Below are 25,746 nucleotides of genomic sequence, written 5' to 3'. Positions count from 1 at the left end.
TCAATAACATATAAATTATTCTTTAAAAAAAAAAGAACTTATATTAATTAAATCCATAAAGTGTTAACACCAACATTTAATTTACTATTAAAAATGCTATAATTTTTTTGGGTCCAATTTTACACGATATTGAATGGATTTGTCCAAGTTATTGTACTTTTTAAAATTTTATTATTATTATAAGATTAAGACAACATTTGCAAGAGAAGTAGCTGCCACAGTTAACTCTCTCTCTCTCTCTCTCTCTCTCTCTCTCTCAGACACCCCCAAAATCTCATTAATTACTGATTAATTGCTACAAAAAATTTCCTGCCGAATCCTAGGAACCTTAAAATAAATAAGTAAATAAAAAAAATATCCATATTTCTTTTCCAAGATGGCAGTAGTCATTTTTTACATGTTGAGAAGAGTAGATGCAAAACCAAAAAACATGAGCTGCTGTCTGCCATGTTACTAGTTATTACCACTGGTAGTAAGTAAGTAGTAATAAGGATTCTTGTTTGTTTTCTTGTTTTTTATTTTGTACCCGCAAAAGGTTGGCAGATTAGCTTTTCAACACACACACACACACACACACACTAAGCTAAGCTAGTGCTTGATTGGTCACATGCCAGTAGAAAGAACCAGTTGTTTGGTGTGGTGTGTTGTGTTGTGTTGTGCAGTGCAAGAACATGCCAATTTCTCACTCACAGTCCAAGAAATTCAAAAGAATTTATTTTTGTTCTTGTTCTTCTTCTCTTATTCTCTCTCAAACCCTTTTATCAGAAGAAGAAAAAAGACTCAATCTTTTCTTGCTTTTTTGCACATTCTCCCCTTTCATCTCTCTCACTCTCTCTCTGTTTATTTCTTGTCTATCACTCTTTCTGCTCGTGGGTCTCCATCTTTAATCTAACCCCTTTTGTCATTGCTTCAAGCCATCCTCCATTTTCTTTGCATTTCTTTTAAGTCATTAATTTCATTGTCGGAGAAGTACATTTTGCCCCCCTCCCCCCCCCCCCCCCCCCTCTCTCTCTTGCTTTTGCTTTTCTTGTTCCAATTCTGTAATGAATATGTCATCACTGAGGATGAGCTGAGGATTTTCTTGAAATTTCTTGAAATTCTTATGTGGGATGATGGGCTTGGCTATGCTGCAAGTTCTGGGATTTGTGCTTAAAACATGTGCCCTTTCTTGTGCATTTCTCATTCAAGGATCTGCCGGTACTTAAATCTTTCCTCACTCTTGCTTTTCAGACACAATCATCTGCTAATTTCATTTTCTTGTGCATTTGTTGGAAGATTTTCTTTTGGCAATGTCAAGATTTTCTGATATTTGTACACAGATCTGTTGTAACATGATTTGAAGTTTCATTCATTCCTGCTCTACTGTTATCCTATAAATGCTGGTGGTTGTAATAATCCCATTATCGATGGATTTTTTTCTCGAATTGTAGAAAATTTGGTGAGCTGTCTGCTCAATCACGCAAATGATTAGACTCGAACGAACAACTTATTAGTCACCTAATTCCGTTATCTTAAGCTCCAATATTAAATGAAATTTTGCTGTACTACATTCTCCATTTTGCTACTAGTGGTAATTCTTTTGTTTGTTCCGAAAGTTTAGTGCATTGATTCTCGATTGTCGAATGATAGTTGTTGTTGTGTTTGTTTATTGTTAATTGCTACATATATATATCTTATCGGTTTTTCCCAAATTCCGATATCTATCTATCTTTTCTGCAGTTCACTTTGTGTCGAACGTAAATGTCTTCGTCAGCATAGCACCTACACCACTACTTCAACCAAATGGTACTGTTCCTCGATTCATCGAAATTAATCAATTATTTAACATCCCTTTAGTTTTATGTTAGTTAATCGGCTAATGCATTATCCGTCATTTCAGACACAGCTTTGCAACCTAGTCCTTCAATATCACCTCCAAATGTCTATGTTCCACTGGCGCCATCTTTTGACGACTCTGTTCCATCAATGCCACCTATTCTTCGTCCAGGTGTCTTGTTGTGTCTTTTTTTTAAGGATATTTTTGTTCGAACATAAATTGTTTCAAATTCATTTAGATTTTCATTTTATGCAGCACCTGCCACATCACCTTCAACCAGGTCACCACCAGAAGCCACACCGCCAAATTCTCGTCAAACTGAAGCACCTACGTATAATGCTCCTGTATCTACTGTTGCACCAGGTAGTTGAAACCGATTTAACTTTCTTTCCTGCTCTTAATTTTTTTTATTTTTTACTCCCATTTTGTTTGAGGCTTATTTCTGAAGTAAAACAATTGGAATTCGGAATATAGTATCGAATGTGCCCGTTTGGACAGAATCTCCACCGCCTTCTCACTCAGTTTCGCCACAAGAACCACCTTCTCTTCCTCCAGGTTAGCCTTTTTTTACTCGTGTTTTAAATTGAAAATTTATTTGAGTAAATCTTGGTTAATTACTACCATATTATATACACCTTGATGAGTTAGTTATTACCATGACAGATGCGTCTACACCCCCAGCATTGCCAGCTGGCCCTCCACCTGTCAAACCAATTCTAAACGAACCTCCTCCGTCCAGTCCTCCAGGTGATAAAATGAGCTACTGTTATTTTAGATAAACGACAGTCGTAGTTTCTGCCTCTAGTTAGTTAGTCAAAAAGATAAAGATATTCCGTTGTTTCTTGTAGAGCAAATTGCCTCACCGCCTGTATTAGCACCTCCACCTCCAAGAACCAGCAAAAAAACACCTGCTATGCCAATCGCAGCACCTGCAAATAAAACTACCTATCCTTATGCACCACCTGTAAGCCACTCCCCTACCAAAGGTTTGTCGAAAAAAATTATACTATTTTTATAATCTGTTTTTTCACGAATAAAGCAACGGAGATTTTGAGTTATCTTTTTGACGTTTCAGCTCCTACTGTGAGTGCTCCTCCTCCTCGTGCATTTTCAAAATCAAAAGGGTCTCATGGAAAGGCTCATAAGATTACCCCTGCTCCACTCTCGGATGCCATTCCTCCAAATTCAGGTTTACTTTCTTGATATTTTTAAGAATATTGCAAGAATAAACATTTATTCCCGCTTTACGAAAATGTTCATGCCTTCATTTTCTTTCCAGCTATTTTTTGTTGTACAAATTAGATCCGGAAGTTAGTTTTAGATACAATGCTGAAACAGCCACGAGTGCATGTACATCAGTTTCTACTCGATGGTCAATGTTTTCGGTTTTTGCCCAATTTTTTTAACCTTCCTGTGATGAACTTGACAGGCTCCTCAGATAAACATTATTCTCGTATACCACCAGCTCCATCTCCATCTCCAGTTTCTCCATCTCACCACGCCAAAAGTAAGACTATCACACAAAAATAAAAATAAAAAAGAAAACGAACATTAGTGTATGTCTCTGTAATTAAACACTGACATTCTTTTCCTTGGCAGTTCCATTTGTCTTCCCAAAAATATCTCCGTCTGTATCACCGCCAAGAAGTCCCAAATTGCCGCTGCTGCCACCAATGCGATCGCTACCACCTCCACCTCCTAATAAAGGTGATTCTCGATAGATATTTTCCTTTTTTTGCTGTATGTATTATAATGTGCGGTCGTATCATATAATAAACTCACGGGTGTTTTTACGTAATTCTAAAGCTTGTGGGCCCCTGACATGCACCGAGCCACTGACGTACGGCCCGCCCGGATCCCTATGCGTCTGTGTGTTGCCAATACAAGTGGGCCTACGCCTCAGCGTAGCACTGTACACATTTTTCCCTTTAGTTTCCGAACTAGCCTCCGAAATTGCTGCTGGAGTATTTATGAAGCAAAGCCAAGTTCGAATCATGGGAGCAAATGCAGCTGGTGATAATCCGGACAAGACCATTGCCCTTATCGATTTGCTACCACTCGGAGAAAAGTTTGATAGTACTACAGCTCATTTAACTTTTCAAAGACTTTGGCTCAAACAAGTTGTTATAAAATCTTCGTTCTTTGGCGAATACGATGTACTATATGTCCGATATCCAGGTAAAAGATCACTTTTGTTTTGTTTTTTTTTCGGGAAAAAAAAAACATATTTAAGTTATAATATATTGCGAATTTTAGGTCTGCCCCCTTCTCCGCCTTTGCCGCCATCGACAATTGGCATCATACCGAGTAAACCTTACCCTGGTCATGACAATAATGCACGGACAATTCAGCCCCTAGGTGTTGACATAAGTGGGAAGCAACAAAAACGGGGGATTAGCAGAAACATAATAGCAACAATAGTCTTGTCTTGTTTTGTGGCTGTAATACTATTGTCTGCTCTTGCATGGGTTTTTCTCTTCAGACAAAGATACCGTGTTTTCCAACCGGGCCCTAATCCACCAATTATGCTCCCTTCACACACCAAGTCCTCAGGTAAATTGGAATATACAATCATCATGTTAAACATGAAGGTTAAATTTCGAGCTTTCTTGATTTCGAAAACTTTGCTGACAAGATAAATATAAATGCAATATGATGTAGCTGTAGCAGTATCCATACTCGGAAGTGGGATAAGTTCGCCTCCATTCTCCTTAGGCTCGACGAGCATTGCAGCTTATACTGGCTCAGCAAAGACATTCAGTTCAATCGATATAGAGAGAGCAACCGATTTCTTCAACGAAACGAGAATACTAGGCGAAGGTGGATTTGGACTAGTGTACAGAGGGGTCCTCGAAGATGGAACCGAAGTTGCAATGAAGGTACTCAAAAGATGCGATCAACAGGGAAACCGTGAATTCTTTGCCGAAGTCGAAATGCTAGGCAGACTTCACCACAGAAACTTGGTCAAGCTGATTGGTATATGTGTGGAGGATCGCACTCGATGCTTGGTTTACGAACTTATTCGAAACGGTAGTGTGGATTCTCACTTACACGGTATGAAAAACTTGATTCTTTAACTCAATTTTCTTCTTTTTTTTTTTTTTCCGGTTGTATGATCTTTTATATTATCTCAGGCTTCGACAAAGAAAGATCTCCACTTGATTGGAGTGCACGCCTGAAAATTGCACTCGGATCCGCTCGAGCTCTAGCCTATCTGCACGAAGATTCGAGCCCACGTGTCATTCACAGAGATTTCAAGGCAAGCAATATCTTACTCGAAGATGATTTCACACCAAAAGTATCCGATTTCGGATTAGCACGCACTGCATTGGACGAGGAAAACACACACGTTTCGACCCGTGTTATGGGAACTTTCGGGTATTTTTTTAAATAGCTCCAAATTACCAATATGCCCCTCAAATCAAAATGTCGAAACCACCCCTAATTTTTTATTATTTTGGCAAGGTATGTGGCCCCGGAGTACGCGATGACGGGGCATCTACTCGTGAAGAGTGACGTCTACAGCTACGGTGTGGTCCTTCTAGAACTTCTGACCGGAAGGAAGCCGGTCGACATGTCACAGCCAGCTGGCGAAGAGAATCTAGTCTCGTGGGCCCGGCCCCTCCTAACAAGTAGGGAAGGTCTAGACTCGATAATCGACCAATCATTAGTACTGCCTGATTTTTCTCCAGACAGTGTTTCGAAAGTAGCTGCGATTGCTTCGATGTGCGTTCAGCCAGAGGTGTCACACAGGCCATTCATGGGGGAAGTTGTACAGGCCTTAAAACTTGTATGCAACGAGTGCGAAGATCTTAGAGAGTCTCCTTCTAGAAGCTTCTGCAGCCGAGAGGAGGATTTGTCTCTAGTTACGGTTGACACTAATTCGGACACAATGCCAGCTCATTTGCTGTCTCCTTCGTCGGTGTCAGATTATGATTATCGGCTCGACGTTGAGAGAGATAGAGATCTTTCTATGTCGGAGTTATTGAGTTCTTCCGCGAAATTCGGAGCGGAAGATTGCGAGTCTTTTAGGAGGCATTCTAGCTCGGGGCCTCTGAGAATGGGAAAAACGAAGCCCTTATGGAAAACGATGAGGAAATTGTCTCGAGGGAGTGTGAGTGAGCATGGGGTGTTATTTAGACTTTGGCCTGGATCTCGTTAGTGTGTGATTTAGGGTTTTCTTGAATTTTTAGAATTCTTGGAAGGTAAATTTGAGGGGAGTTTCTTGGTGGTTAATTGTATTGTTTTGTTTTTTTCTTTTTTGGAATGTTGATGCAATTTTTGTACAGAAAAAAATGTTGTAATGTGTTCTTGTTCAAAAATATGTTGACATCTTTTATGGCAAATTCTTGGATCAAGGCTTTGTCTGTGTTAATGGAAAAAACATATCGGCTATGAATCTTCTTATACGTTTACTTTTGTAGCGTCAAATTTAGTGGAACCTTCTAGATTAGGTGGAATATTCTCCAATTTGTACTATTTTTACATTATTCGAACTCCACATTTTGAAACAAGATGATCATAAGATGTGTCTCTTAGCTTATAAATATCAGATTGTAGTGCATCAGAAATTGCATATTGCACAAAACGTGTACGAACATTCAACGAAATGTATAAGATTTTGTTGAATTTGACACTATAAGGATCGGCGTGTAAAAAAAATCGTAATTTGACCTACTTCAGATGAGTCGTCGTAATATACCCTATTATTATATACATATATAGTCGTTGGAATGAGAGAGCACAGTGTCATTCGACCCGATTTTGAATTTTCTTCATGAACACTTTTTAGTCGAGTTCGTCGGGTTTTTTTAAAATATGCCAAAGGCCAACAACTTTTGGACTTCTTTTGCTTATAGAATCAAATCTATTGTCATTTAGTAAGTGAACACTTGTGCAATAATGAAAATGTATATTTCATTTTTATTTTCTACAAGTAGGTCCAAAAAATTATGTATAATTTTTTTTTTATGTGAATAATTATTATTTACATATTTTGTTTTTCCCTTGAGAAAGCATCTATTAATAGATTAAAGGGTAAATTACAAACACCCCCTGAGGTATGGTCAAATTACAAAAACACCCCTCTTGTTTGGATAATTACAACCACCCCCTCAACTCCTCAAATTTAGTGGAATCTTCGAGATTATATGGAATATTATCACTTTTGTACCCATTTTATCCCATTCAAACTCTACATTATAAAGCAAGATGATCATAATATGTGATTTTTAACTTGTATATATCAGTTTGTGGTGCATCGGAAACTGTATTTTCACACAAAACGAGTACAAACTAGAGCACATTTCGCGGAATCTAGATGATTATGTTGAATTTGGCACCATAAGGGTGGAGGTGTAAGAAAAAATCATAGTTGAGGGGGGTAGATGTAATTATCCAAACAAGAGGGGGGTTTTTGTAATTTGACCATACCTCAGGGGGGTGTTTGTAATTTACCCTAGATTAAATAATTTGTAGAAAATAAATAAAATATTCCGGATATACCCCTAAAATCACAGAGAAGAAGAATAGAGATAATATCCAGCTGCGTACGCAGAGTGGAAAAGAAATATATACGTACAAAACAAGTCAAAGAGTGAGAGGCAGCCATGTATGTATAGATTTGAGTTTTTCGAAACCCCAATTAACGAAGAAAGAAGACCCTTTTTTCGTGATTGTGCATTCATTACCAGAAGAAATACTAACAATCGATTTCATTCAACCACCGTTTGAAGGTAACCCATCGCTCTTTATTTTTTAATTTTTTTTTTGCTTCTTCTGTAGGTTTTGCATCAATGGTGCAATGTTTCTGCTGAAATGATTTTGTATTTTACTGTATGTAGTATTGAACTTGGATCTGGTTGACGAATCGTTTCATCTGAGCATTTGGTTTTTGGGGATTTTTTTTTACATTTGTTTATGTAATTAGGTCTTCTTCATCCGATTGCTTACTTGTTCAATTTGTCTGGATTTCTAATTTACAGGTGTTTGGAATTTTGGTTGTTCAGTCAGTAATCTGAAATGAGTAATTTGGAATTACTAATTTCCCAAAATTCAACAGTTTAAAGCTGTTTGGGGAACTAACTAGGGTTCATGAGCGAGCAATTTTGAGCAATGATTGAGATTGGGGAAGCTTCTGAATCTGGTTCTAGAACACCATCATCAACATGCAGATTGGTAAGAAGCAGTTCGTTCTCCGAGGAGGAATCTTTTCACCGCCAGGCGAGTTTCGGCGGCAGTGGAAGTAGAAACACGAGCCCTCTTAGTCGAATGGGATCACGAAACACAAGCCCTTCAAGAATCAAGACAAAACCGCGTGGGCTAGATGAAGAAACCCTAGCCACTTTCTGCAAGTCCGTTCACCCCGAAATTCAAATGGAGGATAACATATGGGCCAATCTTCCAGAAGATTTATTAACCGAAATCCTAGCTAGAATTCCTCCATTCACCATATTTAAGCTCCGCTCCATTTGCAAAAGATGGAACTCAATTTTACAGGATAACAGCTTCTTGAAATTCCACTCACAGGCCCGATCGCATGGCCCTTGTCTACTAACCTACTGGAAAAATTCGCAAACACCACAATGCTCCGTTTTCAGCTTGCCATTAAAACAGTGGTTTCGGATCCCATTTACGTTTCTACCCCCGTGGGCTTTCTGGTTGGTCGGTTCTTCAGGTGGGCTCGTCTGTTTTTCAGGGCTGGACGGATTAACATTCAAGACATTAGTTTGCAACCCATTATTACAAACATGGAGGACTCTACCGAGCTTGCACTACAATCAGCAGAGGCAGCTGATTATGGTGGCAGATCGAAAAGAGAAATCTTTCAAAGTTATAGCCACTTCCGACATTTACGGCGACAGATCATTGCCCACGGAAGTGTACGAATCGAAAACAGACAAATGGTCGCTCCACCAAACCATGCCAGCTGTCAACCTCTGCTCGTCGAAGATGGCGTTTTGCGACTCGAGGCTGTACATGGAGACACTTTCACCGCTCGGTTTGATGATGTATAGACTAGATACAGGGCAGTGGGAGCACATACCCGCGAAATTCCCTAGATCTTTATTGGACGGGTATTTAGTGGCCGGAACTCAAAAACGGCTATTTTTAGTTGGGAGAATTGGGCTTTATAGTACTCTGCAGAGCATGAGGATTTGGGAGCTCGATCAGACGAAATTTGTTTGGTCCGAGGTTAGTAGAATGCCACCTAGGTATTTCCGAGCTCTTTTGAGGCTGTCTGCTGAGAGATTCGAGTGCTTTGCGCAGGATAATTTGATATGTTTCACGTCTTGGAACCAAGGGAAAGGGCTTCTATACGACGTGGATAAGAAGGTGTGGTCTTGGATCGCGGGGTGCGCGCTTCAATCGTATAACAGTCAAGTCTGCTTCTACGAGCCAAGATTTGATTCTGTGATTTATTGATGTGAACTAGGGCTTGATTCTTATATATATTTTCATACTACAGCAGAGTCTTGTTATTGTTGATTATATGACGTTTATTATGACGTTTATCTGCATAATTCATGGTTGAAAGTGATTATGGGATTTTAGTGTTAACTTGTTCTGCTTTTGGATCATTTAATATATGAAGCTAAAGTTTGTACAAACTTTTCTGATGTTGATTTTTCAACCATGTAAAAAAAAAAATTAAAATTAACTAAAAAAGGGTAAATTACAACCACCTATGATATATGCTTAAATTACGAAAAAATTCCTCATGTTTGGTTAATTACAACTACCCCTCAACTATGAATCTTCTTACACATCCACCCTTATTGTGTCAAATTCAACGTAATCTTTTAGAAGTTTATAATACTCGATTTGTCCAAAATGCAGTTTCTGATGTACCACAATCTGACAAAAAATACATCTTATGATCATCTTGCTTCAAAATGTGGAGCTCGAAAGGGATAAAACGGGTACAAAATTGAGAACATTCCATATAATCTAGAAGATTCCACTAAATTTGAGAACGCAAGGGTGGACGTGTAAGAAGATTCATAGTTGAAGGGTGATGTATTTACCCAAATAGGAGGGGTGTTTTCGTAATTTGACCACACTCAGGGGTGGTTGTAATTTACCCAATATAAAAAGTGTTTTGCGACAATTAGTATAATCCCAGCTTTAAAAACGTTATTCCAAGAAACGTTTTCAAATTTCAAGAGTAGTGTGTATTTTTGCCTTGAATAAAATGGTTGAAAACCTAAAAGAACAGAAAACAGAGTAAACAGAGTGGAGCTGAAGATCTACTACTCTCATAAACCCTCCAGAAAATGGTATTTTTTTGTCCTCTCCCTTTCGATTTATTCACCATTTGGTTGATTTGATTTAATTGTGAAATCCTTCTAATTTCATCTTCATTTTCGATTTTGATTTTTTGATTTTTTTTTGTTTTGGTAAAGGCTCAATCTGCGAAACCGATCTCAAGCCCAGTTCCAGATGTGTGGTACCCGACCCTCGCGGTTTTCATGCTCGTCATCGGCCTCGTTATCACCGCCTCTTTCTTCATGTATGTTGATCCATTACCTGAATTTTGATTTGTTTTCAGTTGTTGTTGTCCGTAACCCTGATTATCGAAATTGGATCTGATTTTTATGCATTAAACTATTTTATGATGTTGTCAATTGCACGATTTTCTCTTCTCGTGTGAGATTTCATTTACCTGGGATTGATCGCAACAGGGAAATCATTACAAATTGTGTCCAGCTTCTAATCATATGGGAATTTGGTTCTGGGTTTTTTAATAAAGACTTGATTTTTCTCTTCTTTCAATTTTTCCCTAATTGGTTTAGGGTTCAATAGAAAACCATTGTTGTGTTTGGAATCTTTGTGTGTACGAGGTTTTTAAAGAGGATTAGAAGAGTGGGGTATAACGACTCGATTCCGCACTTCAGTTTAGTTATATAGAGAACAAGATAAGACTCGACCTATAATAAAAGTGGGTAAAAAGAATTATATGACATTGAACGGATTGTGATCGAGCGGTTTACCTTTCAGTTCATTTGGTAGAGTCGAGTGTATGGTTTTAGAATTTATGTTTCAAATTTCTATTTGTTCTAGCACACGTAGTTTGTTTGGGTGTTAAAAACCACTTGAGTTCATCTTCGCCGTCACTCTTCAAATTTAGACTACAACTTGATGTTTCAAATACTTTTGAGTTTTGACTTCATTATGTTTCGTAATGCCTTTCCTCTCGTTCTTTTATTAATGGTATGCTGATAAAGGAAAGAACATTGCATACGATAAGAGAAGGTTATGATTTAAGGGAAAAAAACATTATATCCCAATAAGCAGTTATTTGCTTGTGTAGTCGAGCTATTTGCTCAAACTGTTATTACTCATCGTCAGTTTGTTTTACTTGTTACCAAGAAAACGAGTACGGTCTTCTGTGTATGTTCCGTGTTGACTCTGATTGACTGATTGACCCACCTCACCCTGCGATTGTGCTGTCATAGTTCATTTTGTAGAAACTCTCTCTCTCTCTCTCTCTCTCTCTCTCTCTCTCTCTCTCTCTCTCTCTCTCTCTCTCTCTCTCTCTCTCTCTCACACACACACACACACACACACACACACACACTAACAATGTTGGCCTGTGCTTATCTGTGCATTGATTATATGCAGCTATGAAGCTACTTCCTCTAAGAAAAACCGCAGTCTTGCAAAGGAACTGATAACCGGTGCTGTTGCATCTGTCTTCTTGGTACGTCGACAAATCTATATCGTACATTTGCCGCTAGTTATCTTTTTTGATTGATGGTAACAAATGACTCTTATGTCCCTTGGCAGGGTTTTGGATCTCTATTCTTGCTGCTTTCTTCTGGCATCTATGTTTGAGTTCTTAACATCGAATAGGAAACAACTTCGTCGCCGCAAATGTTGTTGATGTGGACTTTGAAAATATTAATGAGAGATACTCGTTCTGATGTTAGGAAAATTTGAAATGAATTTATGTCGTTAAATGTACGCTGAAACGTTCCAACTCAATGTTATAGTTGCATACACTTATTTGCGCAGACTGGAATGCGATCGAACTTTTTGGTAACAAGGGTTTTAGCCTAATCATTGATGTGGTTGATTTATACCGAATCCTACCCGTAATGCTCTTTGTAGACGCATCGTCGTGTATGTGTTTGATTGCGTGTAAATTAAAAGTGGAAAACTCACTTGATCCTCTGAAACTAGTTTTACGACAAAATATGTTCTAATTCGATTAAACTAGTGTTTCAAATCTGTTATTAAGAAAAAAAGTCGTGTTTCAACAATTTCCAAAATAATGTAATTGTAAAATTTTTGGAATCTCCGAAATTCGCAATGGCAAAGTCCAGTTCAAAACATTTGCATAGTATAGGAAGGAACCTCGATAAATTAATAATTTTGTTTGAATAATAATTAATTTCGGTCTCAATTTAGTAAAAATATACTAAATCATTACTTGGATAATTTAATATTTCGTAAAATTAATAGAATTTTATGAGTACCGATTATATTAATTTATAGAGGTTTACATGTAAATGAAGTTTTAAGAGGACGACAATTAAATAGAGAAATAGCTACTAAAAAATGAATAAACATTAAAATCAGGGTTAAATAAAAAGGAAGAAGTAAATAAATAAATAAATAAATAAAGTCATATATAAATGTCAATAGTGATAAGCGTAAAGATTCTTTCTTAAGTAGTAATCTAAAATGGGTGTTACTATTTGCAGCGGGACTTTTACTGAAATTGGCTTATTTGCAGCGGTACCTTTTTCATTTAATTTTTTTTTTTTTTCAATTTCTCTCTCCTATTCCAAACACTCTCTAGAAATTCGAATTTCGTAAAAAAATTTGAATCTCCCGTTTTCTGGAGCACGAAAACTCGAAGAAAATTCAAGTTTCCGTGCTCTGCAGAACGGGAGATTCAAACGGCTTGAATCCTCCGTTCTGCAGAGCACGGGAACTTGAATTTTCTTCGAGTTTCCGTGCTTCAGAAAACGGGAGATTCAATTTTTCGTGCTCCAGAAAACGGGACCTTCAAACTGTTTTTTGAATTTTTATTTTCGGAAAAAAAATAAAAAATATTTAGATATGAAGCTCCCGTGTTGTAGAACACGGGAACTTGAATAATCTCATGTTCCCGTGTTCTACAGAACGGAGAACTCAAAAAACATGAGGTTCCCGTTCTGCAGAACACGGGAACTTGAAGATTATTCAAGTTCCCGTGTTCTACAACACGGGAGATTCAAGTTTTTTTAATATTTTTTTATTTTTTTTTTATATTTTTTTTCTAAATATCGAATTTTCTAATTATTTGAGGAACATGATAACACATATTCGGATTATTGTACTCGTTTGTACATTCATCATCAAATATTTCGTCAAAATCACCATCATCACCCTACCAAATTATAAAAATTAATAATACAATAAAGGAATATAAAAATTAATAATAAAAAAAAAAAAAAAAAAATGAAAATTGATATGCAAGTTCCCGTGCTGTACAGCACGGGTAACTCCAATATTTTCCACATTTTTGATACTATTCGTGCTGTATAGCACGATTGTATCAACTTTTTATTTTTTTTTTATTCTTTTTTTCTTTCTTTTTACCATATAAAAGTTATTCGAGTCAGCCATTGAAGAAGTCGTTGTTCGTTTTTAAATTTGTCGAACGAGCTTCAAATTCTAAGTTTTCGATTTTTTTTAGTTGAGAGCGTTTCGGTTTTTTTAAAAAGTTAGAAAATTGACAAATGAGGCTACCGCTGCAAATAAGCCAATTTCAGTAAAAGTCCCGCTACAATTAGCATTTCAGATCTAAAATCTGCTGCCAAACAGACCTTTGCTCCCGTGTCACACACTCACACTTGCTAGTTACTATACAGTTCTTCCTGCTAATTTAAATCCACACCAACTCAGAAAAAGGAACTTCAGAAAAAAAAAAAAAAAAAAAAAAAAATGGAAGCCACACCACCGCCGAGCGAACCGAGGAAGCGCGGGAGGCCGAAAGGATCGACCAAGGCGAAAGCTGACAAGGAGAGAGAGTCCGGCGGAGGAGCGCCGTCGAGAATGAAAGGTCCTGGCGGCGACAAGAAGAACACCGCCGCCGACGAGAGCTACGCGCATTGGAAACTGCTGGTGCCCGTCCTATACGACTGGCTCGCCTCTCATAACCTAGTTTGGCCTTCCCTCTCTTGCCGGTACAACTCCCTACATTTTTCCCTCTTTTTTTTTGGTCAGGGTTTTATTAGGGTTTTTGTTCGAAACCCTGGACACTTTATTTTACAGAAGAAAACTTCTTAAACATGCTTGTTATGCATTTTCGAACTGTTTTACTTCAGGTTAAACGAAAAGAGTTCACTAAAAAAAATCAATTATATTATTGTCACTGGTTGTACTATTAGTGCAGTTTTAAATCATTGTACTGGACCTTCTTTGAACTGAACTGTGAACAATATGAGTACGGATTAGTGAGTGTTGGTGTTTTTTGGTGGTGTGGATTTATCGGAAAACATTCCCTAATCCTGTTATAATTGACACGGCTGTGTTTCATGGTTGCAGTTGGGGTCCAGTTCTTGAGAGTGGGACTTACAAGAACAAGCAGCGTCTATACCTTTCTGAACAGGTACAATTGCTCTATTTCTGCACGATTTTATTTACTGGTGCTCGGTATTTGGTAACAATAGCTTAGTATGTTTGTAGCATGAGTTAAACGTCATATAGTGTTTTGTTCTAATTACATTGACATGGACTAGTTGATTCAGTTTGGGTTTACTTTTGTGTAACACACATCATCCATACCTAACATGTTTCATTATTGGGTTGTATGCACTAAAATGCGTATATTCTTCGTTTTTGCTTACGAGGCTGATATTTAACAGATCTTCGTTTCTCTTAATGTTTGAGTTGACAATTTTACTCTTTTATCTTTTGGGGCTATTTCTGTTACTACATGCAGCTGACAAAATATTTCATATTAACCATTATAAAAGGATAGCTAAGGGTTATTATCTCTTATACTTGTTGTCATTTGATCTATTTCTCACACGTTTACTGCTTTTTCCTGTAAGAATATAGCTTTTCTCTTTGTTAACCTTGAATTGAGAAGTCATACTCCTTTTTCTTTTTCATTGGAGTAATGTATTTCGTTACTTGATGTGTATTGAAAGCAAAAAAATATCATTGCACTGCATTGTTGCAGTTGTCTATCCCCTGGCCCCGACTCATCCTTGCAGTAGTTATGTTTTTAATTTTCGATATTTGGCCCGGCTATGCAAGTATAACTGCCGTATCCTTTCAAATTTTTCTCGGTGTTCCTTTTTACCTTTTAATTGATGCTGGAGCTAATTCACGACTCTATTTTCTTACCAGACTGACCACACCCAGCCGAACACTCTAATCATAGCAAATTGTGAGGTTGTCAAGCCGCGAGTTGCTGCAGAAAATCATATAGCCAATGTATATTTCTCTAGTATCATTTATGAATTTCTGAGAGCCAATCAATTTTATGTTATGTGATTTCATTTAATTCATATTTTAGTTCAATGAAGATGCACGCTCGCCATATGTCAAGAAGTACAAGACTATCTTACATCCAGGAGAGGTATGAGCTACACAGATTTGTATACCTATAAATTTTAATTGACACGTGTGCACACTACTTACCTTTTTCTCCTATAGTAATAGTTCCTTTTCCGTCTCTTATTTTGTTTGGTTGCATATTTTGAGGAATTGAGGTGTAAAAAATAGTGATTAGGATTTCTAATTAGATATCTGATGTTCAAGTTCATTATGTTTATCATTTGGTATAAGACCATCAGGATGAAACCTTATTATGCTTCTATGAATAATTTATTTTTGTAACTTATATTGCGGTTATCATCATGTTACTAATGTTATTGGTATTCTTTGTCTGACACCATCACACCCTCCCATTTCTTGATAATTGTGTAGGTAAACAGAATCAGAGAACTGCCTCAAAATAAAAACATAGTGGCAACGCACACTGACTGTCCTGAAGTAAGTGACTGGTTCAGGGTTTATCTTACCTGTTAATCTGGATGATTTATTTTAATTTGAAATATTTGTTTTGACTTTTATTTTACTGTTGTCATATTAGGTTCTTATTTGGGATGTTGAGGCGCAACCTAACCGACAGGCTCTACTCGGATCTGCAGATTCTCGTCCAGATCTGGTACGTTTTTGTTGTATTTGATTTCATCTTAGTTGATTATGTTTTCCTCTTTTTGTAAATTTCATTTATTGTTCTGTGAATATTGCTGCTTCTCCAATTGTTGTTTGTTTCTTTGTTGTCGAAAATTCACCCCGAGTTTGAGACTCTTTGAGAGTTGGTTTCCTGGGAGCTGTTAAGAATTAGAGTCCTTGCTAAGTTGTGTATTGTGGAAACCTGCATATAGTGCAACTTATAATATTATATTAATTTCTAAACTTAAACAATGACATAAATCATTACACAAGGAATGAAATTGCTAGTCTGTCTGTTGAAGGTTTCTTTGATTAGTAGCCTTGTAGGAGACTGATGCCACTTATAGTTGTAGCTCAAAGCTAGATGCAAGATCTAACTGTAAAAAAATGCCTGCTAGAAGAAATAGAAATGTAAAGATATTTGGGTTTGTCTCACATTGGCTCGACTTGGCAGATAGTTTCTTGATAATCAAGTTTTACCATGTTCAAGAGTTCTTTTGTATTCAACTTGATTATGGTGTTCACATTTAAATGTATAGTGCTTGTGGCATTTTATTTGGTTAAGTCGTGAAGATGATAGAAAATAATTTTATCTTTACCAGGTTTTATCTGGACACCAAGAAAATGCAGAATTCGCTCTTGCAATGTGCCCAGCTGAACCGTTTGTGCTTTCTGGAGGTTTGAATTTTTTTTAACGTGTTTCATCAAGACTCTCTCTCTCTCTTTCTCTCTCTCTCTTGTAACTGTTGGATTTTTTTTCTCGTAAAAGCATATGATAGTGAGTGTTCTTACAGGGAAGGATAAATCTGTGGTGTTGTGGAGCATTCAGGATCATGTTTCAACGCTGGCCACAGAAGCAACCCAATCTGCTGGTTCAATTATTAAAGCCGCTGATAATTCTACTGTTGGTCCGCGCGGGGTTTTTCAAGGACACGATGATACTGTTGAGGATGTGCAATTTTGCCCGTCAAGGTAACTTATGCTCATTATCTGCTTAGTGAAGTCATGCCTTGAAGTTAGCTATTGCCTTTTACCATTTCTTTGTATTATTTGTTAATCTGGTTTGTATTGTTTTATTTTAAATTCTTTTGTACTCCATGTTTGTTGCATACTGCCTTTTCTATTCCTTAGCATGCAGTAATTTTAATCCCTTTATGATTTATCTTTGCTAATTTGACATGGTATTATATCACTGTGCAGTTCACAGCAATTCTGTAGCGTTGGAGACGATTCTTGTTTGATATTGTGGGATGCAAGAACTGGGAGCAGTCCAGTTGTAAAGGTTGGAACTTGGATTTACCTTTTATGAATTGTTGGATATGTGTGCTTTTTCTTTGTGTATCGGAACTGATAGTTATTGAACATGCCGAATTGGGATTTAGGTTGCTGAAGCCTGGAATTAGACTATGATCACATTCTCAACAATAAAAGATTAAATCAGTCCATCGTAAATCTGTCTTCTGGATAACTTCATATCACTATCTGGATTCTCTTAACTTTATTGTTTGTCTGCTCCGAATAGATTGCTGGGTTATGATTTCTTTGAGCATGTTTGTCTGCATTGTGTGTTGTTTGCATATTTTAACTTTTCGTGTTTTCTATATTAACCATTTATATAATGTATTGTTAAGATACTGCAATTCTTTGTTACTCTACCGGCATTGTGGGTTTCCACTGGTTACTAGTGAAGTAGGAACGTGATAAATGTAGTCTTTTTCCAGGTTTAAACGGTACAACACACGATAGATCATATAACTTATTCCTGGATTTTTTTGGGTAGTTGAGATCCTTTTTTTTTGTTTTTTTTATCATGAATACCAAGGGGTATGGAAATTGTAGGAGCTTGTGTTCTTATTAATACTCTCTCTGTTTTGTGCATCTTATTTGTTGCATGTTTGTGATCTTTGTTTGTTTTCATGTAAAGCAATTCCTACATATGATTTAGTTGCTTTCCTTCATCCGGAATTTCATTTGAATTATTAGGTCGAGAAGGCGCACAATGCTGATCTTCATTGTGTGGATTGGAACTCTCATGATGACAATTTTATTTTGACTGGGTATGTCCAGATTCTGACTCAATTGTTATTGCTAAAAGTTCATTATTCCGTTCTTTTGCAACTTTTGAGCGCATCAATAATTCTGATTTCTACAATCTCATTTCAGATCTGCGGACCATACAGTTTGCATGTTTGATCGCCGCAATCTAAACTCTGCTGGAATTGGATCGCCCGTTCATAAATTTGAAGGTCATAGTGCTGCTGTTCTCTGTGTCCAGGTACTGCACTAACCTACCTGGTTGTGTTTTATCTAGTATGTTTTCATTATTATGTATGCTAACTAAATATCTGAAAATTTCCAGTGGTCACCTGACAAAACATCTGTCTTTGGGAGCTCTGCGGAGGATGGTTTGTTGAATATCTGGGACTACGAAAAGGTTGGGGAAGCACCTGCCTTTTTTTCTTTTTAATGATTTGTGTGATTTGTGCTCTGGAAATATATTATTATATGCGCCATTTAAGTATTGATAGTGAGATAACTTCCTGCTTATCATAATTGATATAAATGCTTATTAACTTTATTTCCGTTGATTGATTTACATGCTATTTATTTTGTTACAGATTGGTCAAATGGAAGAAACGGAGTCCAAGGGTCCAGCCGGGTTGTTTTTCCAACATGCTGGCCACAGGTAGATGCTTCCTTCTATCCTCTTAACATTATTACAACTGGGCCTATAATGTTATCATTTTTATTTGATTTCGTATCGGTGAAGCATGACTACCATTGCATAATCATGTAGGGGCACGTCCTTGTCGTCTTATTACATCTTTTGTCTTGGGCCATCATTTAGGTCTAGAAGTCGAGTAGGTCACTAGAAATAGCAACAAAACTTCATTATTGTTTTGTAATATTTGAAACTTGGAGGATTATGCCATAATAATAATAATGAATAAAATGAATAGAAGCGTGAAAATGTAATAAATTCTCTTACAAAAACATGAGACCAACATAATATGCTGTTGGCATCCTTTTCCCACCTTCCAATCTTTATTCGTAGACTAATAATCATTGATCATTGTTGTATGGGTTTAATGAAAATGACTCTAGACCTTCCCGTCAATTATTTATTCTTCTTATATCATGTCGGGAAAAAAATGTGAACATGTAAATCTTTTAGAACTTAAACTCCACCGTATTTTATGTTCTCTATTTTTCATTTCTCTTTCGATAGTCTAACAGCTAAGCATTTTGGAACTGTTTATGAACCGTTGCTTAAGATTTTTTTGGTCGTTTTTGGTTACAGGGATAAGGTTGTAGACTTCCACTGGAATGCTTATGATCCATGGACAATTGTTAGTGTGTCAGATGATGGAGACTTGTGGAATGGCGGTGGTACTTTGCAGGTATTAATTATTACATCTTCTCTTATTATAGTAATTTTCACCTTGGGTTTATTATTATTGTTATTATCGGACAAATGACGTGGATTCTCTGTTATGTTTTCGCAGCTGTGGCGTATGACCGATCTGTTATACAGGCCAAAGGATGAAGTTCTGGTTGAGCTTCAAAAATTCAAAGACCATGTGATTGAATGCTCCAAGACGACTTCTTGACAGAAAAATCGTGGTTTGAAGGAAATCTCGTGTCTCTCTTTATTTAATGCAGTCAAGCGTAGTGTTGTTTCGTAAGAATTGTTTTTTCTTTTAAGATGACGAGGTAGGATTTTATTCGACGCTAATTGTTGCTTGGTTCAGCTAACATCAAACTAAACTTTTGATGTCCGAAAATCTAGATCCGATTTGATTCAGCTACCTAGTACTTACCGAACATTTTATGTTGACGGGGTCTAACAATTCGTAAAAGCCTTAATATTGTTGCATTCGGCAGGCGTAAAAATGGATTTGTTTCGATTGCGTTAGTCTCGGTTTCGTTTGGTTCAGTTGAAATGTAGAAATACGATTGTACCCCTGGTATCGGTAGTAGTGTTAGTGGTGAAAAGCAGTTAGAATCTGTTACTGGGGCCTGAATGTTGAAGCTTTAGGGCTTTCTTTATTTCTATATTTACATCAAATCTTTCTAAAGTAAGGTCTGATGCCAATGTGATAACATATTTTAATGTTATCTTAAAACCCTCAAAGCAATTGGTCTGAAATGCAGATGTCACTGTTGTATATGGTAAGAATAAAGCTTCCCTTTTTTATTTTTTATTTATATTTATTTTTTTATTCTATTGTTATTTTATATAAAAAATAAAAAGTGGGGCAAATATATTATATGATTACGATGAAGCCAATCTTAGATTTGCAAATCACAAACATGGGCCATTTTTATTTGTTTTAAGTTATTTGTCGTGTAAAGTCATATCATGAAAGATGTCGAAAATATTATTTTAATTATTAAATAATATTAAATAAACATAAACAAAGGTAAAATAGGTTATAATAAAAAAAAAAAAAAATACTACTGTATTTTGGACCCATGCAATTAAGTTGAAGAGACACGTTTCGAAATTTGAAGTGGATAAAACTTAAACAAATTGATCTTCGCCCCCCTTACATTTACGGTGTTGCCACTCATAATTAGGTTTTCCAGATTTTCTTTTTTATTTTTCTTAATTTTGTTTTATATATGATTTGATTTTTTTTTTATTTTCTTTTTAATAATTATTATTGATAACGAGAGATCTATTCTTAACAATGCTTTCGTATCTGGGGCAACATTAGCATCTATACTTTGAGCAACACAATGTATACGTGTCTATGAACCAATGGCTACTTCAAAGAAGGATTGGTTGTCAATATATCAATAATTACAAAGGTCAATCAAAGCTTTTATGTTAATTGGCCAATTTTGAGTCTAGATTATGATTATTAACTAAGTAGATGTTTCTATTTAGGGTAATTGTTAATGAAATTCCACATCCCATTATCAAACTTTACCTAATAAGTTTATTTATAATAATGATTAGTCCCTACGCTAATGTTATGATAAAGTATAGAAAAAGATAAACGCGGCAATAGATGATCTAGTTGGTAGAGTTAGAAAGAATTGGTGTCGTTTTGAGTTCAAAATCTTTGGTTAGACTGAATTCTTTACACATAATTACGCGTGTGTGTATATATATATATATATATATATATATATATATATATATATATATATATATATATATATATATATATATATATATATATATATATTGTACTCTTATTAGTGGCGTAACACATCGACTATGAACTGATTTAACAGATACTTACTAAACAGATACTTACTAAATAATGAAAAATGAAAAATAAATGATGATGAGAAGAGATTAAATTTAGTAAATATGATTGGAATATATATAGTGCTCCAATCAAACAAAAGGTGATTGAGAGATAGGTTTAATTGATGTGCAATCATCAAAGAGTTATTGAAAGTTTGAAACCCACATGAGGCATCAATTGGGCTATTCCTATTATTTATTTATTATTATATTTTATTTCAAAAAGAAATTTAGGGTGGGGGTAAACCCTAGCAAGCAATTTTTCTATTACAATAATAGAGTCTTGTTGAACAGCTCAATTGATTTTGACCATTCAATGCCACCCAAGAGATAGATGATGCCCTACAAAACATACATCAACCCAAACAAAAATCTTGTTCTAGATACACTCTACTACCTAAAAAGCAAAACCAGTAGCGCAGCTTAAGTTGGTGGAGCACGAAAGCGTACATGCATGCATCGTTCGATTACATCTCCTTGCCAATAATTTCTTGATCAATCTTATTTCATTATTCGAATGTCAATAGACACACATTCGATCGACTGAATTCAGTCGTGTGTGCCTATTGACATAAGGGGCAGTTTCGTCTCTCATCAGTGTACATGCATCGAGACGAAAATGCCCCGGAAAAAAATATTGAGAAAAAGGGAAGCAAACAAGTTGGTTGGTTGATGAAAGAGGACCTATCAATTTGGGGTGTCTAAACCTAAGAAGGGTTTTTTTGATGCACTGCCCAAAAAGCATCTCTCTCTCTCTCTCTCTCTCTCTCTCTCTCTCTCTCTCTCTCTCTCTCTCTCTCTCTCTCTCTGTGTGTGTGTGTGTGTGTGTATATCTGCTGATTACTGTCTCTTAGTTAAGGACACATTTTGGAAGGAAGCAATTAAGTGAATCCCAATGCCCCCAATTTTGGCTCATTTCTATTTTGCAGGGAAATTATACGCTACAGTTATGGTGCATGGCTCTTGTGGTGGTCCCACTCCAAACGGTTCCACCATTTCACCAACTGTCTCCAGACTTTTTTTAACTGTTATTACATATTTTTGTAAATTTTCACAATTATAAATTACCAATATATATATATATATATATGTATACATACATGTGTGTGCTGTGAAGTGTAACATATATTGCTGGAGAAACAGTGGGGACTAGTGAACATGGATTTGACACGACAAAGACGTACCACACAAAAATTAATTAAATAAAGAAGGTCAAAATGGTCCATGTAGATGAAATATGTAATGGCAATATGAAAATGAATCTGGAATTATGAAAAGATAAATGAAAGCAAGTAGGCAGCCGGGTTTCCCGGATCCTGTCCATGGACCGACCCAAAAAAGAAACAAACCTTCATCACTCCATACCTAAAATCAAAATTCCATTTTAAAGCTTCTTTATTTATTTGCACAAGTTTCATAAAAGAACATATATAATATAGGTGCAATTTTGAAATATATTGTCACAATGTTACTAGTTGTGTTGTCAACTAATTTTTATAATTTTGTTCTTTTTTAAATTGATCTTATAAATGGCTTACATTTGGCATGTACTATTAACTAACTATCTTCGATACTACGTGGGCAACGCCTTTGCGGTAAATGATTTAAATTAGTTGAGTCAGCTTCAGGTCAGATGGGTGAAATTAGTTAACTTGATGACTCAACTGATATAAATCGATTGAGAACTATTGCATGCAACTTTTTATGTACTCATTGGTTCTTGATCTATAGAGATAGGTTGTCACACTCTGTTCTGCTTATTTGAAAGAAAACATTAACTAATTTAAGCAACTACTTTGACTGGGTTTATTGGTTCATCGATTGACTCAAACGAGAAGGGAAACTCGGGTTTGAACTGTAACGATAAATTTTGTAAATTTTGACCAAATCAACTTAAATTAGATAAAAATCAAAACCTAAACATATTGATCAAAATCAAAACTAGCATCCTTACATCTAATTAGGTAAGATAGTGAAAGACTTTGATCTCAAACCTAGCTTTATTTGCTCTCTCTCAAGCATCAAAATCAACACATTTGCAGAAATAAATCCACAAATAGAATTAGAAAATGAAGCTTCTTTTAATTTGAATTCATCACATATGAAATATGTCCACGTCATCATATCTCTCCCTTTCAATATGCCCCCTCTCTCCAACATTTATTTCCTTTTCGTCCTCATACTTCCACTAAAATGAAAAAAATAGACAAATAACCTTAACAAAGATATTTTTTTTCTTCCAAAAATCAATAATAAGCATATGTTTCTCAAAGGCCAAGAAATTAAAAACAAGAAAACATGACTAAAAGTTTCTACTAATTAATAATTAATTAATAATAATAATATTGCAAAATCAAACAAACAAACAAATTAAATTATTCATATACCAATACAACTATAGTGTTTAAGAAGCCTATTAGCTTCTCTAAGCCCACTGAAGTAAGCTCCATGTGTGGTTGAGTAATGCGTTCTGTGTGTAGCTTCTCCGGCAAACAGAATTTGCAGCGGCGGCAACGGTGGCGGCGAATCAAGATTCTTGTTTTCCGGCAGCGGCTCGGCCAATGTATCGATATCGTCTATACTCGATCCAACTGCAACGTAGCTGTATGAACCCAAGAACAGAGGATTAGTGCCCCATTTTGTCCTTAAAACCTTGTCGAACTTGATTCCCTCCGTCTCGAACAACAAGTTCGAGATGGTTTTTTCGAACCCGATCGAGATCTCTTCGTCGGATAAAGATTCGATTTCGAGCGCCTCTTGCCCCGTAAACCACGACAGGACAATTCTTGAATTGGTGTAAATTGGGGATAAGAAAGATGTCCTTCTTATCCATTGAGGAAGGTTGGGGTTTTTCGACTCCGAATCCGGCGGGTGGAACACCATTTGCAAGAACGGGAAGTTGGTCGGTTCTTGATTTTCCGGCGGGCTGAGCTGCAAGAAAACCTTGTTCACCACGCCGTACCCGAGTTTCGAGATCGCTTCGTTCTTGCGATCGGGAAGCGGGGGGTCGAACAAGCTCGAATCTTGGCTGATCCCTCGTTTGAGAACTCCGAGGGATACCGTGACGATCACGTGATCCGCCGACATCGTCGAACCGTCGACGAAATGCAGCTTCACCGGCGCCGTACCACTGTCGATTTCCGATGATTTACCGTTTCGCCACTCGATTCTGTCGACCTCCCGGCCTAATTGAATCATGTCCGCCGGGAGGACAGAGGCCAGGTGCTCGACGACGGTGGAGTAGCCTTTGGCAATGGTGATCTCATCCCCCGGAAACATGACGTAATCCCTCTCGGCATTGTAGTCCAGGCTGCACAAATCGTCCGCCGAAGTGAAGGTCCTCTGTATGCTCTCGTGCATCGCAAAAATCGCTTCTTGGAGGGATTTCCTGCTCCAATTCCCCACCCCTTCCAAACCCTTTTCGCCGCCGCCGGCCCAATAGGCCTCGAGACCTCGCCGGAGAAAAGAACCGACACTCAGATTTCCGGCGCAATTATCCGCGATTTCGGCGCCGACAACGCCGTCGGCGATATCAACGGGGCTGCCCTGGACGAAATCCATAAGATTCTTGAAAAGGGAGGAAATGGGGTCGACGAACGAGGGTTTGAGCACGTGGCCACCTTCAGCCATGGTGACCGGAGCTTCAGAAATCCCGTCCATGCACTCCCACGGCTGCTCAGAGTGGAGCGAATTAATCTGCCGAGCGATTTCGTGAACAGGGCTACCTTCGATTCCGTGGATCCAGGTGGCGCCCTGCTCAATCCGGTCGCCGCAGAACTCCGACGAGCTAATCCGGCCGCCAATCCTGGCCCCGCCCTCGACGACGGAGACATCGAAAAGCTGAGCGGAATCTGATGAGTAGAGCTTGTTGGCAGCTGTGATTCCGGCCATTCCGGCACCGACAATGACGATTCTGGGCTTTTTGGTCACCATTAATCAACCTAGTAATTAATTAATTTGAATTGAATTAAATTAAATAGTTTTTCTGAGTGTGGGAAAAAAAGTGGAGAGAGTTGATAGTGAAGGAAGAATTTAGTGTGAGGTGTGGATGAGTTTTTGTTTGTGGGAGAAGATGATGATATTATATATGGTAATAACTAGTGTTTGCCTACAAGGGGGATCTTTAATTAATTCACTTTTTTTTTTTTTTTTTTTATTATTATTATTAGCATTTTTCCCGTCTGTGCGATGCACGTGATATTATTTAAATAGTGAAAAAAATAATCAATTTAATACATAATAAGAAAATATAGTACACTAATATAATAAAATTTAATAATATAGTATTATTCATATTGAATTTCTAGCTTTATCTCTTAAGATTTGAGATATATTGATGAAAATTAAGAGATCAATAATTGTTGAAAATTATAGTTAAAAAATTAGTACAGAAAAAATATTAAAAATAAATAATTACATAAGTAGCAATAAGGTAGGATTCTTCACGGGTTAGTTTTAATTTTGATAATTGTTAAAAATTATA

General features: G+C 36.8%; 5 protein-coding genes across 9 annotated transcripts; 4 read left to right on the top strand and 1 right to left on the bottom strand.

Annotated features, from left to right (window-relative positions):
- The first annotated feature begins 195 nt into the window (after window positions 1–195).
- LOC105968066 (Protein kinase superfamily protein) lies at window positions 196–6,162 on the top strand. Of its 4 annotated transcripts, none has more exons than XM_012992672.2 (15): window positions 196–1,197; window positions 1,720–1,785; window positions 1,880–1,987; window positions 2,072–2,179; window positions 2,291–2,371; window positions 2,480–2,563; window positions 2,665–2,802; window positions 2,892–3,005; window positions 3,246–3,323; window positions 3,416–3,523; window positions 3,623–3,994; window positions 4,073–4,369; window positions 4,478–4,870; window positions 4,951–5,194; window positions 5,282–6,162. In XM_012992672.2, the coding sequence occupies exons 1-15, from the start codon at window positions 1,110–1,112 to the stop codon at window positions 5,976–5,978; spliced, it is 2,976 nt and encodes a 991-aa protein (XP_012848126.2). In that variant the 5' UTR covers window positions 196–1,109; the 3' UTR covers window positions 5,979–6,162. The 4 variants fall into 4 exon arrangements, with proteins under 4 accessions (XP_012848126.2, XP_088683254.1, XP_012848128.2 ...); XM_012992673.2 differs by having other exon boundaries at window positions 433–1,197; window positions 4,487–4,870; XM_088827128.1 differs by lacking the exon at window positions 3,246–3,323 and having other exon boundaries at window positions 403–1,197; window positions 4,487–4,870.
- Window positions 6,163–7,299: 1,137 nt separating this feature from the next.
- Window positions 7,300–9,426, top strand: LOC105968140 (Galactose oxidase/kelch repeat superfamily protein). Of its 2 annotated transcripts, XM_088826656.1 has the most exons (3): window positions 7,341–7,551; window positions 7,801–9,010; window positions 9,086–9,426. In XM_088826656.1, the coding sequence occupies exons 2-3, from the start codon at window positions 7,931–7,933 to the stop codon at window positions 9,239–9,241; spliced, it is 1,236 nt and encodes a 411-aa protein (XP_088682782.1). In that variant the 5' UTR covers window positions 7,341–7,551; window positions 7,801–7,930; the 3' UTR covers window positions 9,242–9,426. The 2 variants fall into 2 exon arrangements, with proteins under 2 accessions (XP_012848215.1, XP_088682782.1); XM_012992761.2 differs by having other exon boundaries at window positions 7,300–7,551; window positions 7,801–9,426.
- A 533-nt stretch (window positions 9,427–9,959) lies between these two features.
- Window positions 9,960–11,864, top strand: LOC105968163 (uncharacterized). The gene is made up of 4 exons (XM_012992785.2): window positions 9,960–10,095; window positions 10,222–10,328; window positions 11,441–11,519; window positions 11,606–11,864. Exons 1-4 carry the CDS (start codon window positions 10,093–10,095, stop codon window positions 11,651–11,653), a joined length of 237 nt encoding a protein of 78 aa, XP_012848239.1. The 5' UTR covers window positions 9,960–10,092; the 3' UTR covers window positions 11,654–11,864.
- A 1,746-nt stretch (window positions 11,865–13,610) lies between these two features.
- Window positions 13,611–19,916, top strand: LOC105968087 (WD-40 repeat-containing protein MSI4). Its single transcript, XM_012992701.2, has 15 exons — window positions 13,611–13,995; window positions 14,357–14,420; window positions 15,167–15,253; window positions 15,336–15,398; window positions 15,749–15,814; window positions 15,915–15,989; window positions 16,603–16,678; window positions 16,795–16,972; window positions 17,201–17,282; window positions 17,984–18,057; window positions 18,164–18,275; window positions 18,360–18,434; window positions 18,619–18,686; window positions 19,302–19,401; window positions 19,507–19,916. Exons 1-15 carry the CDS (start codon window positions 13,754–13,756, stop codon window positions 19,609–19,611), a joined length of 1,467 nt encoding a protein of 488 aa, XP_012848155.1. The 5' UTR covers window positions 13,611–13,753; the 3' UTR covers window positions 19,612–19,916.
- Window positions 19,917–23,479: 3,563 nt separating this feature from the next.
- PAO5 (polyamine oxidase 5) lies at window positions 23,480–25,357 on the bottom strand. Its single transcript, XM_012992747.2, has one exon. The coding sequence runs from the start codon at window positions 25,194–25,196 to the stop codon at window positions 23,643–23,645; it is 1,554 nt and encodes a 517-aa protein (XP_012848201.2). The 5' UTR covers window positions 25,197–25,357; the 3' UTR covers window positions 23,480–23,642.
- Between the last annotated feature and the right edge of the window lie 389 nt (window positions 25,358–25,746).

The sequence above is a fragment of the Erythranthe guttata genome, chromosome 12 (genome assembly GCF_056151865.1).
Source record: "Erythranthe guttata isolate IM_541 chromosome 12, IM_541, whole genome shotgun sequence".
NCBI classification, from domain to species: domain Eukaryota; kingdom Viridiplantae; phylum Streptophyta; class Magnoliopsida; order Lamiales; family Phrymaceae; genus Erythranthe; species Erythranthe guttata.
This window is presented reverse-complemented; position numbering and strand designations above follow the sequence as displayed.

Excerpts from the sequence above, each read along its gene's own strand:
- LOC105968087 (XM_012992701.2), top strand. The coding sequence starts at position 13,754 with ATGGAAGCCACACCACCGCCGAGCGAACCGAGGAAGCGCGGGAGGCCG. Across the intron at positions 17,283-17,983 it reads GGAGCAGTCCAGTTGTAAAG|GTCGAGAAGGCGCACAATGC; the intron begins GTTGGAACTTGG and ends TTGAATTATTAG. Across the intron at positions 18,435-18,618 it reads ATATCTGGGACTACGAAAAG|ATTGGTCAAATGGAAGAAAC; the intron begins GTTGGGGAAGCA and ends ATTTTGTTACAG.
- LOC105968140 (XM_012992761.2), top strand. The coding sequence starts at position 7,931 with ATGATTGAGATTGGGGAAGCTTCTGAATCTGGTTCTAGAACACCATCA.
- LOC105968163 (XM_012992785.2), top strand. Across the intron at positions 10,329-11,440 it reads ATCACCGCCTCTTTCTTCAT|CTATGAAGCTACTTCCTCTA; the intron begins GTATGTTGATCC and ends GATTATATGCAG. Across the intron at positions 11,520-11,605 it reads CTGTTGCATCTGTCTTCTTG|GGTTTTGGATCTCTATTCTT; the intron begins GTACGTCGACAA and ends GTCCCTTGGCAG.
- LOC105968066 (XM_012992672.2), top strand. The coding sequence starts at position 1,110 with ATGATGGGCTTGGCTATGCTGCAAGTTCTGGGATTTGTGCTTAAAACA. Across the intron at positions 1,988-2,071 it reads GCCACCTATTCTTCGTCCAG|CACCTGCCACATCACCTTCA; the intron begins GTGTCTTGTTGT and ends CATTTTATGCAG. Across the intron at positions 5,195-5,281 it reads CGTGTTATGGGAACTTTCGG|GTATGTGGCCCCGGAGTACG; the intron begins GTATTTTTTTAA and ends TATTTTGGCAAG.
- PAO5 (XM_012992747.2), bottom strand. The coding sequence starts at position 25,196 with ATGGTGACCAAAAAGCCCAGAATCGTCATTGTCGGTGCCGGAATGGCC.